At 48.9% G+C, this 19,642-nt stretch overlaps 2 protein-coding genes across 2 annotated transcripts; both read right to left on the reverse strand.

Moving 5' to 3' along the window:
- Positions 1-616: 616 nt before the first annotated feature.
- Positions 617-3,704, reverse strand: LOC143394398 (putative testis-specific Y-encoded-like protein 3). The gene has a single exon (XM_076849034.1). The coding sequence runs from the start codon at positions 3,702-3,704 to the stop codon at positions 2,637-2,639; it is 1,068 nt and encodes a 355-aa protein (XP_076705149.1). The 3' UTR covers positions 617-2,636.
- A 2,520-nt stretch (positions 3,705-6,224) lies between these two features.
- Positions 6,225-19,629, reverse strand: Plagl2 (PLAG1 like zinc finger 2). Its single transcript, XM_076851682.1, has 3 exons — positions 19,544-19,629; positions 13,739-14,115; positions 6,225-11,241 (listed from the first exon to the last, which is right to left on the reverse strand). Exons 2-3 carry the CDS (start codon positions 13,996-13,998, stop codon positions 10,011-10,013), a joined length of 1,491 nt encoding a protein of 496 aa, XP_076707797.1. The 5' UTR covers positions 13,999-14,115; positions 19,544-19,629; the 3' UTR covers positions 6,225-10,010.
- Positions 19,630-19,642: the final 13 nt, after the last annotated feature.

The following is a 19,642-nucleotide window of genomic DNA, read 5'->3' on the forward strand; positions in this document are numbered from 1 at the left end:
ACCCTGCTCATTCTTTATCTTGTCAAGCCTCCCCAGCACAGCACCTCCTTTTGATAAGGTCACTCCCTCACAAGGGTGATTGTGGGGTGCTGGACACTGAACCATGTGAGGCTGAGTGGCAGACAGACCAGTACCTGTTCCCCTGACTCCTGTGAGAGGGAAGAGAAGATAAAGAGATCAAGGTCTTTTTGGAATCACAAGTGATAAGCAGAAAACTGTGAAGGGCTGGACAGGAAAGCCTCTGAAGAAATGGCGCTTGAGGCCTGAACAAGTTGAGGGAGTGGAGATGTGATACCTGAAGGGAGAAAATTGCTGAGGGAAAAGCAAATGCAAACACCCTGAGGCCAGAATGAGCTTGCTGTATTTAAGGAGCAGCAGGGGCTGTGTGTAGGGGCCAGTGTAGAGAGATCAAAGGGAGATGCATGAGAGATGCTGGTAAGAACCAGGAAAGGCAAGGTTTGCAGTGGCAGTAGGAACTGGGGCATTTGTATGGGGGAGTAACAAGAAACAAGCTATTTTTTCCCCAGACCAAAAAGTTTTTATTTTTCCATCATGCATATAGAAGGCAAAAGTGCCACAAATCCTCTTTGGATTGGACAAAGTCAGTCTGGGCATATTTGTTAAGAAGTAGCGATATCAGTTATAGTGATGTCAATTACAATACGACTCCAGGGCACAGATTCGTCAAGACCATTCTGGAGATTATTCTCACAAAACATGGTAACAACTTCCGTGGTAAGTCCTAAAAAACCACCTTCTTCAAACTACTTCTAAGAACAGGTATAGTATCAGGCCACAACTTGATAAGAATCAGGAAGAGTCACATAAGTTTCCGAGTGACACAGAACAATTACATTGACAGTTTTACAAATGTTCTCAACTAAAAGCAACAAACAGGCCTAAACAGCTCCATTTTCCAGTGGGCTGGAAACAGAGAAGGGGATGCTTCGGTTCTTAAAAGCAGCAAAAACCCTATAGCGTTAACTTTACACACACAAGGGCATACCTGACTAGGAGGGAAAGACTCTAAAGTTGTAGTGCTCTCTCATTCCCACAATTTACAAAACATATTGGTGAATCCAGGAAGTTAGTAAAAATCAGGGGACTGCTCCCTCTACCTCACAGGCCCCCTGCCACCCCACCTTTCCTACCGGCTCCAGCTTGCTGCACTGCCCTCCCCACTATTTTGTGTTCCTAGGTCCTAGGAGCAAAAGACAGGCCTTACGTGGGCAGGGGCCACCACCTCCCTTAAATAAAACAGAGACAGCCCACAGTCCCAGAGGGCACTTGGAGGAGAGGAGTAGCTCAGCCCTTGTACCTACAGAAACCTGCAACCCATGGTGGGGGGCACAGAGGGGGCTGGGTCTAGAGGAGGGAGAAGAGTTGAGAGTAAAGTTCCTCTAAAAGAACATCTTGTAAAATGAAATGATTAACTCTCCCTGCTCCTGAGGACTTCCTGGTCTGCTGAGCAGCCCTGCCCACCTTTTGAAGATTCTAGGCCTTGCTAAATGGGGTGAGGCAAGTGAGCAGAGGGGGCAAAGAGAGCCCTGGCAGTTTACAGGACAAGCTTTCCCTTTCTGGAGACAAAGATGAATTCAAGAAAGTCTGTCTTCTTAGCTATTTGCAAACACTTTGCTTCTTCAGTTTTCGTTTCTGGGCTGTGACTTTAAGGAAAAATGGTGAGATCTAGGCCAATGTAGACACAATTCCCAGCATCCACAACTTGGCAGCTAAGAACATGTGGGCAGGGGAGCCAGTGAAGGGTATGGATTCTTTGTGGGTCCAGAAATAGGGTTCGGGAAAGTGGGCTCCTGGAGGATCTCATCATTGCCGCCACCTTGACCATGTGCCCAGATACACCAACCTGGCAGAGCTTCCGGGCGATTGTGAGATCTCCTGTGCATTGGCAGGTGGCCCAGCAGGGTTCACAGACAGTTTTTGAGATTCTTATAGACCTGGAAGTAGGCCAAGGGCTGATGGCTGCCTGGGCAGAACTTATAAGAAATGTGAGAGCCAGGCGTTCATGGGGCATAGCGCAGGCCTTCAAGAGGAAGAGCAGGGGAATCACAGAGTGTGTTGCCCGCTGCTCCCTGCTCCAGACCTCCCCCAGGCCTGCTCTGCCCATGCCCAACAGTCCATTTGGTGGTAACCTGGCCTGTGGTCCTGGGGCCTTGGAATGTCCAGGCCCCAACCATCTTGAGTCTCAGCCACAGCCAGTGTGGGGAGCCGTCATGAGCACAGCCAGCACAAACTCAAAGCCCATCCAGCTGCGGCTTTGAAGCACTAGGCGACAGAGAGGCACGGGTCTTCCTGGTGATGCCTTGTGAGGGCCAGCATCAAAACCGGGTGGGAAGGCCAGATCCCAGACAGGGCCAGGCCAGGAAGATGGTGGCGGATACATGCACAGCACTGGACGTGCTGGAGTAAATGCAGTGGCATGTTTCAGTCATGTGATGTTGACAGAGAACAGCATGAAGGTCACATGGAAACCGCAGAGATTGGCCACGAAGGCCACGGAGCTGAGTCCACTGAACATCAGAGGAGCCAAAGGGTGCAAAAGAGAAGGCAGACAGCAGGGCACCCACTGTGGGCCTAAGCCCAGGTCCACAGGAGGTGGAAAGGAGTCTCTGTAGGACTCAGCCAGACTGGAACCTGGAGGCCCGAGGTGGGGCCTCTGTGGGCCACCTTGCTAGGCCTCGCCTGCCTCTGAGGGGCCTATCCCCCAGCAAATAGTACTGCAGGGGGTTAGGCCACAGGTCATCTTTGATGATCTGGGCAACCCTGTCAGCCTCTGGGAGGCTGTGCTGTGAAAACCAGCTGAAGAAACTTCGCACTGTGTCTCTGTTCCTGTGAACCAGGGCTGGGGGTTCCTGACCTCGATGCCATCGGATCCGAGTTGCAATGGACACCACCCGGCCTGAAGACCTACACTCGTACTCCTTCACTATCACCTTGTTTTCAAAGTAGGGGTTGCTCCAAAAGCGGAACTTGAACTTGCAACCTGACCTGGCATGCCTGAGTTCCCTCACCTCCAGATTCATCAGGTAGCAGAGCATGTCTTCATCTCGGGGGCTGATCATGGTTGACAGCTGCGGGTGGTTCAGGAAGGTGGTGACCCAAAACCCGGGAATATTCTGGATGATGAAGCTTCTCCGGGCTAGGTGCAACCGGCGCATCCTCCCAAAACTGCGCTCAAGCCAGAGGTAGGCCCTGTCGGCCTGGCCACTCAGGACTTCCAGCTCCCACTGGATGGCCTCCAATGGGTCCACAATGAGACCATCAAGGTTTAGGGGCCTCGGGGCCTCCTGTGCCTCCGCGCCCACCTCCAGCCTCTCCTCCCCCACCTGCTGCTTCTCCACCTCCTCCGCCGCCTCCTCCATGAAGATGGCGCCCTCCTCAGTCGTCACTTCCTCGGCCTTCCCACCGGCCCCCGCCCGAGCCCCCCACTCTTCTGCGCCACACGTTTCTAGGGTCTCATCCCTGTGGGGGCCGCTTTCCAGGCTTGGGTCAGTCGCCACCGAGGCCACTTCCCGGAGCCCTGGGGCAGGTGGAGCGGTCCCGGGGCCGGCTGCAGGGTGGGGGTCCCCGCGTCCCCCAGCTCCCGGGACCCAGGCCGCGGGGGCCAGGCGCTCGCACCCCTCCTGCGCGGGCCCAGACGGTGGGCTAGCGGCAGCTTCCAGGGCACCCGCCCCCTCGTCCGCCATCACCTGCTGGCAGCCTCTTGGCTGGTGGGGCTCAGGCGAGACTGCGGGCTCTGCGACAGGGGCGGCGGCAGTGGCAGGTCGCGGACAGGCGGCGGGGAGGTGCTGTCTCCTCCTCCGGGGCGCGCTCCGCCCCTCGCACCCCTCTTCCGGATGTGACTCGTTAGGGTCCTCCCGCGCGGGGGAGACAAGGGACCTGGAGTTCTGGTGTGTATGTGGGGGCTGCCCGGTGGGGACGCGGCTCCCAGCGCTAAACAGAACTGGCTCAGAGGCGGTGGAGGTGGGGGAAAGTGCAGGGGTGGACCAAGCAGGGGCAGCTTGGGCGGGGGGCAGCCCATCACAGCCACCACGGCTGGCATTCGTTCCCCTTGCTGGGCTCTCTCGGGGCCACTGTGGACACTTGCACTTTCACACAGGATACATTTTCACAGGCACAGCCAAGGGGCCAAGGGGTGTTCCTTGCAGAGGCTGACCACACTTGAACCTGGAGCTGAAGATAACAGTAACTGTGGCACCCAAGGTGCTCCTCTTGTGGAGAAAGGGAAGAAAATAGTTATTAATGAGTAGAAAGATCCCAAGCAAGGAAAGGCCTCAAACCACTGCAGAGCAGGGAGCGAGAGCATCAGCCTGGTCCCCATGTTCCTCCTGGGCTGGCTGGCTGAGACCAGGCGGACTTTGCTTCATTTTATGCCAGGCCAAAGGGGTTAGTTACCTTTTGCTCAGTACCACTCATTTCACAAAGCCGGACTTAAGTCTGAAGTGATCTGTTCCTGGGTACACCAGCCCCTGCAGTCCAGGACCGGCAAATACATCCACATTCCTGTGGTCTCAGTTCTTAAACTTGTGGCATATGGAGTTCAGTAGACCTAATGCCATTTCTGCCAAGTCCCTGCCACTCACTCCAGAAAGCCTTGAGCCTCTTTCCTGCCCAATGGACATGACAGCTCCCTCATCTGAGCCACCGGGGCTATCCTAAGGTATACACAATTTAAGAAGGCAAGGTGGGGCTGGGGATGTGGCTCAAGCGGTAGCGCGCTCGCCTGGCATGCGTTCGGCCTGGGTTCGATCCTCAGCACCACATACAAACAAAGATGTTGTGTCCGCCGAAAACTAAGAAAAAAAATAAACATTAAAATTCTCTCTCCCTCTCTCTCTCTTAAAAAAAAAAAAAAAAAAAAAAAAGAAGGCAAGGTGGATTCTCCTGAGGCCCCAACTCATTGGGGTGGCCAGTGAACATGTAAGTAGAATGATGAAGGGTCAGCTCGCTGCCTTTGTTCAAGCACACACTCACACTTGCTAGTGCCCTCATGGGCTACTGGGCTCATGGTTTGGATCTGGAGCCTTTGGTCTGCCAAAGGCTCCTTCCTATGTTGGAGACTTGGTCCCCAATGCAGCAATATTCAAAGGTGGGGCTTTTTGGAAGTGATTGGATCGTGATTCCAATCTCATCAATGGGTTAATCCATTGATAGGTTCACAATTGAATGGACTATCGGGGAGGTGGGGGAAGCTGTAAGTTGGGGCTAGCTGGGAGAAATAGGTGACTGGAGATACGTTCTTATAAGGGTGTAACCCTTGCCCTTGATGGAAGGATCTCAGCACAAGGGGTGGCGCCCAGGATGGTGATGACATTTGTTAGGACTGGCCAAGCAATGTCAGCTGAAAGCATGTCAGCCTCTCAAAAGTTGTTGGGCACAGGCATAGGTGCACCTTGGGCAGTATAGGTGACTGTGGTAGACATGTATATTTTTTGGACAACCAGTTTCTCATCCTAACAGTTGCCCATGTTTACTGTGAGAAACCATTCCTCCTTGGTTTCAGTCTCAAAGTCACTGATAGGGTCTGCTTTAGTTGATGGGGGAGAACATCACGGAAGCCAATGGAATAGGATGCTTACTGGGGTGTCTGTGAACAAAAGGACTCCTTCCAAAAGCCTGAACATCCTCTGCTGGTCAGTCCTGTGAGTGACAAGTCAAGAATCGTGGCAGAATTCTGATCTCACACAAAGGAAGAACATACTTTGTAGAGCCTGAGGATGAAGTCACAGCACTACGAGTCAGGGCGGACACACAGCAACGCTGAGGCCAGGCATGTTCCAACCTCTGAGTCAGGCCTGACCCAAAGACTGTGCTGCTGCTGCTGGCGTTTCAGTTACCTGAGATGTTGCTGTTTGAAGTCAACTTGATTTGTGTTTTCTGATCCTTGCACCCAAGATTATCTGATAGAATGATACCACTTACCTCAAAGATACCCAATTAAGAGCTTCCATTTCAAACTCCATCTTTAATGCGAAAGGCTACTGCTATCTGCCCTACACTCACCATCCTCACCCTGGATGCCAAAGATGTCTGGAGATTCCAGTTTTTCCCAATTCCAGGCTTTCTCCAACCCTTTCCCAATTAGGTTCACAACTGCCAAACACATCATTCAGAAGTTTTTAATAAACAACTTCATTATAAAAACTTTTTTTGAAAATGTAATTCTGTAAAACATTGAAAAAAATCTACTTTAACAAAGATATGCCCTGTGCATTTTCTAATGGCACTTATATTTTACAATTAAAAACCTTGTTTTATATAAAGCCAAAAATACTCCAAGAGGTTATTCACTGTGTTTACAAAGTGCTAGAAGGTTTTTGTCTTGTATTTTTCTCTCTTTAAATAATCTGGCATTACGAAAGGGTGGCTCCGAAGCCTCGACCACAGGGAAGGAGGGGAGAGCGTGAGAAGAGATGTTCAGGAGTTCTAGTGCCGGATATGCAGAGATGGAGAGGTGTGGGGGCAGAATCAGCGCAGGAAGTCAGCCGACACCAGAAGCCACTGGACTGGAACACTTCCACACCCTCCATGGAGGCACTAGATTATGACGGTGAACACCTCTTTCCCTTGCTAGACCCTACTCTCTGGTGGTGAAGGTCACAGCCAATTCCTTCCACAGCAGGATCAGAGCTCCAGGAGAGGCCAGGGTGGGGTTCCAGAGGAATCTGGACTTTTCTGGCCAACACCTGCCTAAGGCAAAGTTTCTTATTACATAAATATCCTTGTTAAAAAGCAAAATATTGATCCTGTACAATATAACCTGTTAAAAAAAATCGTGCTTAAAAACAGCTCCTAGATAAGAGGGGAGGTGGAGAGGGGTGGTAGAGAAAACAGCTACCAAAGGGGAGGAGGGAATTTAAAGGGGCTACTATGGAAAGTTTAGGGTACTGGGAGAATTTCAACTTAAGACAATATCTACGAGCAAAAAAGTAATCACACCTGCTTCCCGGATTTCCATTAACAAAATGCCACTTATAAAAGGTCGGGGTGGGGGGGGGCGCAGGGGGTGTTGGGGGCCGACACTCACTGGTGTATCTTTCCCTGCCTCCTAGCTCACTAAGATGGTACAGGAACCCTTTGGGCTGACACCTGGGTGTGCCAGCACTGGGCCCCCAGTACTATATCAGCTCTGGCCACCTACTGGGCAGGGTGGGAGTTGTCTGTCCTCCTGTACAGGTCAGCTTACTGCTGACAGGATGGAAGAGGTGGCAGAGAAAGAGAACATCACTCCTTTTTTCTGGTCCCTGACTGGTGTGTGCCACATGCCATGGCTCCTGACCTGGGCACATGCCCTTCAGGATCCCATGGCCTCAGTAGGGGTACTGAAGTGAGCACAGATTAAAAATCCTTTGAACAGTGAGGCCAAAAGGGCTTTTCTGGGCAGTGGATGGGAAGAAGCTAAGAAACAGCAGGGATATGGTCCAAAGATGTAGGCAGATAATGTTCCTCTGCACTAGCAAAGTTCACAGTGACAGGAAAATTCCTTGTGGTGGTAAGGGTACTGAGGAGAGACAGGAAGAGAGATGGGAATAGGCGAGGGCAAAGGAAAAAAAAAAAGGTGGTGGCCAGGCCCTAGTTATAAGATTTTAAATAGTTGCGCTGCCTGTCCTATGAGCTTCTCGGTATCACAAATGGAGGGGAGAGTCAGGAAAGGGCAAACGGGGCAAGACTCCCTAACAGTCCAGGACTTCATCTTGTACGGTTGGGGAACCCTGCAGAATCTGAGGGTGCAGGGAAGGTGGCAGGCAAGGCAAAGAGGGCTGCTGGGTCTGGGGAAGACCAGACACAAGGAGAATGGCAGCAATGAGTCCCTGGACTCTCACAGATCATTTCCTGTAACACCAGTCCAAATAACACGCACTGCATGCAGGAGGTGGCTGCGTACCAGGGTAGATGTTTTTAAAAATATATTTTAATTAGTCCCTGGGACTCACGGAAACAAATTTCTAGAAGCAAATCATCTAGTCTGATGCTAAACTTGTTGATCATATTTATATATATATTTTAAAGGTATCCCAAGCTACCCTGCCTAAATCAAAACACGCTTATTATTCACTCCATATTGCTTTCAGTCAAGGGTCAGGGAGCTAAAATTTTAAGGCTTTCACCTAAAACAAAACAAGGAGTACTGGCCTGGGCTGAAGCAGAAGCCTGGGTACTGGACCTGGGCAGTTCCTGATGACTCAATTCCTGAAGTGAATCTAGACAGAAGGGGGACAGGAGGCCGAGTAGGAGGGTGAGGCAGTTCCTAGGTAGTTTGTCCTGAAACCCTAGTGGAGAAGCCAGCATGAGGCACCCATTGACAGAAGTGCCCAGAAACGGCTGGCTGCATCTGTAGGAGTTAACAGTAGAGAGGTAGAAGTGTGTTTCTGAGTCAGAAAGGAAGGTCTAAGGAGGACCCCACAATGGTGGCCCCTGAGCTGCCTCCCTTCCACGCATGGGGAGAGCCCATGCAGAATTGAGATGAAGCAGGGTTTGGGGTCTGGTGGGGTTCTGGGAATGGGTTGTGCTGTCTGTTGCAGGGAGCCCCACAAATCAGAAGAACTAAATCACTTTTCTCAAGAAGCCTTGTTGGATACTAGGGGAAAAACTGAGGGGTACTGAACCATGGGAAGTTCTCGATGGAGAGCAGAGAAGCCTATGCACAGTAGCCATGAGTCCATGGGGACTGCGAAGTGGAAGAGACAGAAGGGAAACTGTGGATAAGAAAAATTTGGGTATGAGAGGCAACAATGATTAGATAGGACTCAACTATCTGCCCAGTCCTAACATTCTGAAAACTCTTCTTCCAACAATTCCACAACTTCCTGGAAAAGGGACAGGCAGGAGGGAAACAAATAAAGGGCTCATTCCTTCTCCTTTGCAATTCACACCAACCTGGAACCCAGAGTCCCTCCTTCCAAGACAAAAAAAAAAAATTCAAAAAACAAAACAACAGCTCATGATGTTGCAGGTGGCGGTTAGGGGATGGGGAGGTGATGGATGTGGGCATGCCTTTCATTTCTTCCCCTCTCCAGTTCAAAAGGAGGATGAGGGGGTCATGATGTATTTGGAGAAAAACAGAATTGTAGACCTGTGAGAAAGCTGCTCCAATCTTCTTGCCTGTCTCCTGTGGACACTGCCGAGGAAGGCAGGAACAGACGCAGTCATGGAAGATGGCAGAGACTGAAGCAGTCCAAAGTCAGTTTATTTCCCCACAGGGGAAAAATGTGACCTCAAGTGAAGAGAAGTCAGCAAGACCCGACTCCGCCTTGTAAACAGGGCTCCAGTTAACACCAGGTACCAAGTGGTTCAGGCTGGTGCCAACTGAAATGGACTGGTGGGAATGGATTTATGGTGTGTAAACAGTGTTCACTGCAATCATTCTAAGGCTAACAGCGTGGTAAGGGAGGTGAAATGGTGTGTCTGAGGCAAGTGTGTAAACGGTACCGTTGCTGGACAACACTGACTGAAAACAGAGCTGGTGGTACAGTGGGGATGGGGATGATGGGAAAAACAGAGGCCTTCTGCCCGCTGGCTGGAAGCAGGTGATGGAGCCAAGTGACCTTCCACAGCAGGGCCTGACCAACTAACTGCTGTGGGGTCTGCAGGCTGGGACCAGAAGCAGGCCTCTTGAACTATTTCTCTTGAGGTCATCCAAGGTGAAGCCCTCTGTGTCTCCAAGAAGCCTTCCTCTTCAAAGAGGAGGTGGTTCTGATGCTTTGGAGAGGGAGAGGGCTAAGTGTGGCTCCCAATTCAGATTAAAAAAATAAAAATAAAAGTAAAAATACCTGAAAGTCCTATGGTAGGAGATATTTTCACGGTGCTGGGGGCTCAAAGCTCCTCCTGGAAATGATCCTAGAACCTGAACCCCCAAACCAAGTGCTCCATACAGACACTGGAATTTTTGCTTTTTTGAACCCAGCTCTGAAAGCTCAGCTGCCTTTGCAGACGAGGTGGGTACTGAGGCTCCCTGACAGAGCCAGAGACTGAGCCAAGGGCCTCCTTGGGGGCTATTGGAATGCTTGGTGGAATCGAGGCAGGGTGGTGGTACTCAGGCCAGAGGTGAAGACAGGAGGCAAGGAGTGCAGAGGCCCAAAGTTCAGTGGTCCCCCAGTTCCTGGGGAATCTTGAGGCTGAGCTTGCAAAGTGGTGAGCAGGGGCTGTGCCTCAGCCTGGGAGTAGCCCATGACTAGGCCTCCTGTGGTCCCAGGCGGGTTACATGGGGGCAGGTTTAGTGGAAGAAAGCCCAGTAGGTGAGAGAAGTCCACATTAGCAGCGCAGAGGGCCTCAGAGAGGTTGGCGGGGCTCTTGGTGAGCAGTGCTTCATCTAGGAGGGCCGCAGCTGCCGCCGGCTGAGGTGAGGCGGGCTGGGGTTCGGCGGATGAGAGAGAGAGGCTTCCAGGAAGCTCCGCCAGAAAACTATCCACCTCCACTTTGGGCAATTTGTCGGGCAAGTATGAGGTAGATCCAAGCTGGTATTTTGGAGGGAGCTGAGCAGGGGAAGAGATAGGTGAGGATTCCAGAGGGTAGCTCATACCCATGGGCAGCGTATTGTGCACCAGGGAGTGTGGTACGCCTGCGCTGGGCATGGTAGGGATGTGGGCACCATACATGCCCATGGGCAACATGCCAGGGAAGGCCTTGGCCCCCATCACGTCCCGAGAGGCCATGCACAGCACAGGGCTCAGTTCTTCCTTCACACTGACTGTGGAGTTGCAGCTGAGTAGGCCTAACATGTCCACTGGCTCTGTCTTGATCTTGAGCAGCTCCTGTGAGTGGCTCTTCTTAACATGACGGGTCAGGTGGTCCTTACGGCCAAACCTCTGGGCACAGTACTGGCACAGGAAGTCCTTACGGCCTGTGTGCACCACTAGGTGCCGCCGAACATCCTTACGAGTATAAAACCGCCGGTCACAGTGGTCACAGGGGTGCTTCTTCTCCTTGGCACCACCTGCTACCCGACGTGAGTGGGCCTTCAGGTGCTCTAGCAGTGCCTGGGTACTCTCAAAGGTCTGCAGGCACACCTTGCAGCTGAGGTCACCACTGCTGGCAGCATGCATGGCCAGGTGGCGACGGTATCCCAGCTTCGTATTATAATTCTTACCACACTCAGAACAGTGAAGGGCCTCTTTATTGGGGTCGTGGGTCTGCAAGTGGTTCCGCAGATGGTCCTTACGATGAAACATCTTATCACAGTACATGCACTGGTGGGGTTTCTGGGCCGAGTGGGTGGCCATGTGCCTGGGGGTAAGGATGGAGGACAGGGGAGAAAGCAGAAAGAGGGGGATCACAAGGGCTGACTGAACAACCAATGTGTCTACTAACAGGAAACTACATATAAAAACTATGGTAAAGCCATGCAATGGAATACCATGCCAACTATAATCTATACACGTCCCTGCAAAATTACTGTTATTCTTCACAGCATTGGTTGTAGTAGCAAACAAAACCAGAAAGAATCTGAACATCCAATCTATCAACAGGGAACAGGTTACATAAAATATGCTAAATCTATAAAATGAAAAAAAGAGGTACAAAAGTGCAGAGAATGGTATTCTGTGTTTGAAAAAACGTGAAAATATATGTACATTTATTTGCATTGCTGAAAATATTTCTGAAAGGAGATATAAGAAACTTGAGGGGCTGAGGATATAGCTCACTTGGCAGAGTGATTGCCTCACATGCACAAGGCTTTGGTTTCAATCTCCAGCAACACACACATACTCACACATAAAAAATATAAAAAATTTTTTAAAAAAAAGAAAGAAAGAAAAAACTTGACATCATTGGTAGACTGTGGGCAAAGAATTGGACAACTCAGAGACGGGTATGATGGAGAATTTGTATTCCCATTCTCACTTCAAAAAAACTGTGCACCGGGGATGTAGCTCAGTGGTAGAGCATGCAATCCCCAGCAGTGCAAAAAAAAAAAAAAAAGTACTTAAAAAAATTTTTTTTAAAGGACACAATAAAGGGAAAATGAAAAATACCTAACTTCCTGATCTGGAACAAGTTCCCAAGATATATGGAGCTAATTTAAAAAAGGAAGTTCAATACAGAACATGTAATATGATTCTTTTTGAAAATAAAAAAGGAAGGAATACATATTTGACTGTTTCAGGAAACACACACAAGAAACAAATCCCACTGGCTGCCTTTGGGAGAGGAACACTGGCTTCAAGTGTGTATACAACTCATCTTTCATTGCATACCCATTTATAGCATTTGAACTGCTTACCAGTAAATCAGTAATACAGAAGAAATATTTTAGTGGTAAGGCACCTCGGTGTGCCCTTAGTTTACCTGCTCCCATCTGGTTGGAAAGCAGCTCAAAATACAGGAATTGTAATCCACAGCTCCATGTACGTTCAGAATCAACTGAGCAAGACAGGGAGGTGCTGAGTGATCCAATCTATTTTCTTCATTTTGCAGATGGGGAAATTAATCCCCAAAGATATTTAATAACTCACATAAAATCACAAGAGAATTACGTCAGGGATCCTGCCTCCTGGACCAGAACTTCTGCAGCCTCCCAGGCACCCAGACCACCTCTAAGAAAGACTAAGAGGATGGCTCTAACTTGAATCCCCCTAAGATATAGAAATACACAGAGAATCAAAACATGCCTGAGAACCAAAGAATGCCCTGAGGACAATCCTGACTTCCACACTACCCTGTTGCCTATTTTAGTTCCTTCCTATCAACTGTTTTCCAGATGAGGAACTGAGGCTTTTTATGGTCCTTTGTTGATATATTCACTTGTTTACCATCTACCTCCAATTTAAAGAAAGTAAACTCAAGAAGGGCCTGTATCCCCATCTATCTTACTCACTATTCTGTCCCTAAGCAATGAATACTACATATAGCAGGGGATCAAAATAATAGTGAATGAATGGTTAGACAACTGTGCATCAGGCTGAGCCACCTCATCTGATGTGCAAATTCATGGTTCCTCTGATAGAAAGGCAAGGGTAAAGTGAAAATCGTTTTCACCAGGCCCCTCCCCATCATGGCTGCTCTGCCATATAGGCCCTAAAAAAGCTTTCACATTCCATTTCACTTTAAGTAGGGTTTCTTGGGCTTATAAGTTTCAGGAAAAGCTGCTGACCCAGAGGGCACCAGGGACTCTACAGAAACAGAGAAGCAGCCATCTGAGTCAAGCTGATTCAGTAAAAGCAGCACTAAGAAGCTATATGATCTTGGATAAGTTACATCCTTGTTCTGAACCTCCACTTTAAAATTTAGGGCTGGGGTTTTGGCTTAGTAGTAGAGCGCTTGCCTAGCATGTGAGAGGCATTGGGTTCCATCCCTGGCACCATATAAAAATAAACAAATAAAATAAAGGTACTGTGTCCACCTATAACTAAAAAAATATTTTTTAAAAAAAATTTATAGAGTGAACCAGAAAATCTTTTCTTCTAAAGTACTAAGACTGATTTCTAATTTCTGGCTAAGATTCTGATAATTTACCTGACGGGAGTGGAGAAAGTAGTATTAAAAACAATATTCAGTCTAGTTTGTTCCCCACTGATACTGTACATACCAGAATCTAGTTTCTTATTCAAAAAGACTTTTACTTTTTAATGAGTGACTTCAAACTGTTAAGAGTTCAGAGTATACTTTTGGACAAATTAACTTCCACTCTTCTGTTGCAGATAAAGCCCCACGCTTGGTGGCATCTCTCTAGCTCTGACTTCTGCGAATCTCTGGCAGGAAGAGGAATGGGAATGTGACTTACCTATACAGCTTGTATTTGGAAGCAAAAGCCTTGCCACAGTGCAGCTGTGGACAGCTATATGGTCTCTGCTCTGGATGGGGGAGGCTGTGAGGCCTCAGCTTCTCCCCATTTGAGAAGGGTGTCCCCGAGATTTCACATTGGCACTTCACTTGACTCTCTGCCTCCCGGCCCCGAGGCCTGGGAACTAGTTTCCAGCCCACTTCCTCCTCCTGCTTTGCATCTTGAATCCAGGGAGGGACGCTGGTGAAAAATGTGGTCATGGCAAGGCTAATGGCGTAGGGCCATGTTATTCAGAAAGCCTCCCCATCAGCTCCACACCGGCTCTCCGCTCTGTCACAGCCTTCAACACCGCAGCCTTCAGAAAACAATCTCTTCACCTGAAATATAAGAACACCTGGTGTTAGGAAGCCCAATACCATGAGAATATGGGCTCTGGAGGAAGACAGATCCCATTACAATCCCAGCCCTTCCACTTAGAAGCTGTGTGATTTTCAATTACTTACCTTTCTGAGCTGTTTCCTCAATTATAAAATGGGCATAACCATCACAAAAATTTTCAGTGTTTTGAGGAATAATGAGATCATAAATATAAAACACTCAGCAGAAGGTGAGGCACCATAAGTGCTTAGTGGTAAATATTATAACTGGTACTACCTAAGCTAATAAGAAACAGGAAGATAGAAGTAACTAAAAGCTCTAAAACTCTAAGCTTTCTCTTCTGACTTCACTTTTACATCCTTTCTACTGAACCCAGAGACAGCAATTCTTCCTCCTCCTCCTGTTTACCCTCCCCACTTATCCACTACTTTCTGCAATTCCCTTCACAGAGGTGCTAAGGAGCAATAAAATGTCCAAAAGGCAACAGAGAAGGAAGAAGCTTTTACTTAGGAAATTTACACCCCAAGAGCCAGCCCTGTGCCAGATATGCTTCTTAGTGGCACACTGACACCAGGAAGTTCTGTTTGAGGAGGCAATAGCAGAACCAATACCAGTCCCATCCTGACCTCTACCACCTCTCTGGTTCTCTTGGCCTCCAGGTCCAGTTCATACCTCTGTGGCAAAGCCTGTCCAACATCCCAAGGTGCTGGGTAGCCCCTATTACAGACTCTCAGGGCATATATGCACTTCTCCATTAGCAGCAAGTAACACACTTGCACGAGAATTTAGATTTCTCCACCCAACTCTGATTCTGAGGGCACCTATCATCTCTCTTGATGGGTCTAGGTATCACCATACATCTAATATCTGGAAAAGGAATGTCAACTTGAAATCTGACCCATTCTATTATTGGCAGAAGTGGTACCAGGAAGGGAGGAGGACAGTAACAGTGGTGAAACATCTCCTTTCCTGACACCACCTCAGAAGAAAGGGATGGGAGTTTCCATACTGACACTCAAAAGGCGGACAACAGACCTACATTCACACTCATTAGCACACCACATATTACCAACTACAACGCACTCTGTTACAACAGGGAGATTCCCTTTGAAGAGATCATGTCAAATGTGGTCATATGGCTTTTCCATGTGAAGAGAGCAAAGGGGGTATCTGGGGACTGTCCACAAGAATCTGGGGAGGGCTCCAACTGTACAAACTAGCTGTGGGCTACAGAATGCTTGCTCAGCTCATTAGCACCTGCTGCTTACAGTGACCATTCATCCAACAGACTGGCCATGAACGAGATGATAGTATCAGCGGGTTCATGCCCCAGAGAGCTTTGCTCATCATTAACATGAGCTACATCCTGTTCAGGAACCATTCCCTCTTGTTGAAAAAACGTTGCAATGTAATGCAATAAACATTTCCCCATCATGAGTGGAGATGTGCCTAGACAGAGCTGCACACAGGTGGCCATGTTTTATGTGAATCATGTGCTGGGAGGGGGTAGGCAGCACTAAAAACTAGACCCACTTGAGCCTTCAAGTCATTATGGCATACTTGCCTGCTTCACTAAAAACCTCAAAGGCCTCTGTTCTCTGCCTTTCATTGTCTAAGTCCCCTCCTCCTTCGCAAGGGTGGAATTACCTGTTTATAATACCAGTGCTTACTATGCACCTTGGAACTGGGAAGACGGTGAGCTTGAGTGTGCGTGTCTTGTTTGGAGGGAATTTCCCCTACCTTCAAAGTCAAATTCTGTTCTCCCTTCATATCTGAAATCATGCACTTCAGCCTCTGAAAAGTTGGGAATGGCAGCCAGAGGAAAGCAAGCACACTACTCTGGCTGATATGAGAGGGGAGCCAAACCCTGGAAATTCCGTTCGAACTCAGAAAGAGAACGGTACAGCCCCACCTCCCACACGTCCACCTCATCTATTCTCTCAAACATGCACAAACAAGACATAGCAGTTTAGCATGCAGCTACTGAAAGAGTGAGTAATGGGCTTCTAGGAAAGAGGTTGGTAATGGCTCAGAAGAGCTCATGAGGTTGTACTGATAGAACCAAGGAAGAAGGCGGGAACCATGTGCTTGCCTTGATCTGCACTTAATGAGGTTAAAAGAAAAGAGTCACCACCCAGATGCTAGTCCCCTATAGGCCTTTTTAAAGGCACAGTAAACTGGGAATGGTGGTGCAGCCCTGTAATCCCGGTGACCCAGGAAGCTTGAGGCAGGAAGAGGACCCCAAGTTTGAGGTCATCCTCGGCAACTGAGAGAGAACCTAGGCAACTTTGTGAGACCTTGTCTCAAAATGAAAAATAAAAAAAGGGCTGGGAATGTAGCTCAGTGGTTAAGCACCCCTGGGTTTAATTCCCAATGCGTGCGCGCGCGCGTGCACACACACACATACACACACACACAATGGCACAGTAAAGACCTTACCTATGTCACCAACAAGCTGTTGGATAATCAAAATTGCTAGTGTTACCTAGGAACTCTTTGGGAATCTAGTTCTCTGTCCTTTGTTTGAAAACTCCTATGATCCAGAAGATTTCTGGATTTGTTTCACATAATCAGGCCTGTTCCTTCAGACTTCTCCTTCCTCCACGAAACTGTAAAAGAATTCTGCTTCTCTTTCAAAGCTGCTCTTCTGGTCTCACGCTCTAACTGTAACAACTACAGAAAGCTGACAGAACCTGTTCCCATAAAACAAACACAATCCCTCCCAGACTGGTATAACTCAGTATATTTTCAGCCTAGGATCCTTTCTGGCATCTGATCTGAAGGGGGAGGTAGTATGGAAAGAACCTTGGACTTGCTATCAGAAGAACTGCCACTTAACTGGTTGTGAAGTCATAGGCAAGTTACTTTATTTCTCTGAAGCGCTTTCCTTAATTTCTAAAATAGAGATTATTCTCCTTACTTATAAAATTCTCCTAGAGGATTAAGTGAAATAATTCTCTTAGAAGTGACATGAAACATGCTGAATACATGCAATGTCCTCTCTGAGGTCCAAGTTGCATCTGCCTCTTTTCTGCACCGCACCTGACTAGTACTTCTTTTTTTCCCTTCAGTATTTTCTCAAGCCTAAGAGTGAGTTTCCTTCCCTTCCTGACATGTCCCCAGAATGTAGCCTTCCGCTTTTCCCTCACAACTAACCCTCAGCACATCCATTCTAACCAGTTCCTTCACCTTCCTCTAGCACAACTCCTGGGCCAGACTTTTCTCTTGCCTGGATAGCCACTTTATTATGCTTTTATTGTATCCTCTTCTATTATTAAGTCTCCATACTCCAAATAGGAATGTTTGCTCAAAATTGTGATTGGCCTCTGAAAGCTGAAACGGAGACATACTGCTCCTGTCTGTCCTCTGCTGTATGCCATGATGCCTGCTGCCCTCTGATGAAACTATAGTTTTTATGGTGTTACATCACCTCTATAGAAACTGCGTTCTTTCTCCATTATTAGCCAGTTTCCTCATCTGTAAGCTAAAAATACTTACTTCACAGGCTTGTTGTAAGGATTATTTTAGGCAGGTATGCAAAGAGCTCAGCATTGGGTTTGGTCTGCTATAAGTGCCCAACAAAAGAGAGCTATTACCTCTGTCTTTGTATTAAATTACATGTTCCCACTTTCTATTACCACACTCCAATTCTCCCAACTGCCCCCCAAAATCCTGTTGAGCTAGTTCCCTATCCCTGCAAGGAAAGGGTTAATCTCTGAGAGTTCTTAACTAAAGAGACCCACAGAGGATTAACAGCTCCACTTCAGTGACTACCCTAAAATAGCTTTTATCCCTCCTGCCCAAGAGCTACTTGGGGATCTGAAGAACTCAATTCAACACCTGCCGAGGAAGAACACACCCAGGAACGTTCCTTGGGGTGGACTGAATCTTCCCTTAAAGCAAAAGTCAAAATAGCAACTAGGAAATTATATATAGAATAGGTCCTGACTTGGGATACCCAAAAAGCATACTGGTTGGCTGGAAAACAGTGAGAAGCAAAGGGAAATGGGAATAGTTGTCGTGCTCACTCCAACTCACACATACAACACTTCAGAGTGGTGGGAGAATTAAATTACAGGGAGGCTGGAGAGTCTCAATGACTTGCATCATTCCAAGAAACATCAAACAGGATTAACAGGGGGTTGGATTTACTCTTGTGCTGCTAGTTCTTCTGTCAGTGTAGATGGGCCCTCTTTGGAGTTCCTTTGATTCCCTACTTCCTCAGATTCCTGCAGCCTCCCACTCCTGGGGAGGCCTTGAGCAAATGGCTGCAACTCACTAAAGCCTCATTTTCACCGTGAGGAAACTCCATGAGACACCCCACCCCCCAATCTTGTGGCCTCACCTTGGACACTAGGGGAGGATTAGAAACCCAAGGCCGAACTATCACAGTCCCAAGCTCACAGGTGGAAAAACACATAAGGCAGAAGACAGGCTACACTTACAGGTGAAAAGCACCAACTCCCCCACACTGTTGGCCCTTATCTTCCACCTTACAGGAGGCCACCAAACTGGGCCACAGCATGGGGCTGGTTTTGCAGGAAAAAGCCTGCCCACCCAGATTAGTTTCTAGACCACCCCATGTAAGGTGGGAAATGTTAAATTCCCCAAGACTGGGAGATGGGAGTGGACACATGGGGAGGAAACAGAAACTCAGGATCTCAGGGATGGGAAGGAAGGTCAAACATGGTAAAGAATCATGAGAGCGAGTTTTGTGCGTTTCCAAGGGACCCCCAAAAGAGAGAGAGATGGGGATTCTAAGGGTTGGAGGAGGGCTCTGGGAATTGAAGATGTTCTAAATTCTCTGAATTTCAAGAGAATCTCAAAATGGGTACCCCCGATGGAAAATGTCTAAAGTTCGTGAGAGCAGTCACTAGGAAGGGAACTACAGGTAGGGCTTATTTGGGTTCTCCAGACCCAGGTATCTGATGGAAGCCTCAAAGGGGGTTATGTAAACCTCGCAAATGAAACAGAGGATAAAAAGCGGACTGTTTGGAGCAGGAAAGAGGGGGTTATGTGGGTCGGGGTAGGCGTGTCTGAGGGAGGGAGCAGGTGCAGCTTATCTGCGTCCCCCAGACCGGGGTCCTTGGTAAGGTCGGCAGCGCGTTATCTGGGTCTCCAGGGAGCCTGGGGGTCGGGACAGGAGGACCCTCAGGGCTGAGCCTCTAGATCTAAGAAGGAAGGGGGCCGGCGGGGCTTCTTCGGGTCCCCCAGGCATAGGTATGAGGTCCGGGGAAAGTTTTCGGCATCCTGGGGCCTATCTCGGGCCGGGCTGGCGCAGAAGGGGCCCCCAGTCGGGGGTGTGGACGACGGCGCTAAGGGGCCCAAAATGAGGGGCGCCGCCGCCCCGAGTGCCGGCGTGCGGGCGCAGCGAGACGACCTCCCACCCCGCTCCCCGCCGTCCCCTGGAGCCCTCGCCGCACTCACCGCGCTCGGAGCCCCGCGCTGCGGGCCGGGCCGCGCTCGGGCTCCGCCAGGCCCGCTCAGGCCCCGGTAGTGGCGGCGGTCCGGCCATTGTGCGGTGCA

Source organism: Callospermophilus lateralis, chromosome 3 (genome assembly GCF_048772815.1).
Source record: "Callospermophilus lateralis isolate mCalLat2 chromosome 3, mCalLat2.hap1, whole genome shotgun sequence".
NCBI lineage: Eukaryota > Metazoa > Chordata > Mammalia > Rodentia > Sciuridae > Callospermophilus > Callospermophilus lateralis.

Bases quoted from the DNA above. Each gene is read 5' to 3' on its own strand.
- LOC143394398 (XM_076849034.1), bottom strand. From the start codon at position 3,704: ATGGCGGACGAGGGGGCGGGTGCCCTGGAAGCTGCCGCTAGCCCACCG.
- Plagl2 (XM_076851682.1), bottom strand. From the start codon at position 13,998: ATGACCACATTTTTCACCAGCGTCCCTCCCTGGATTCAAGATGCAAAG. The intron at 11,242-13,738 runs GTAAGTCACATT...CCTTACCCCCAG, and splicing joins TCCAAATACAAGCTGTATAG to GCACATGGCCACCCACTCGG.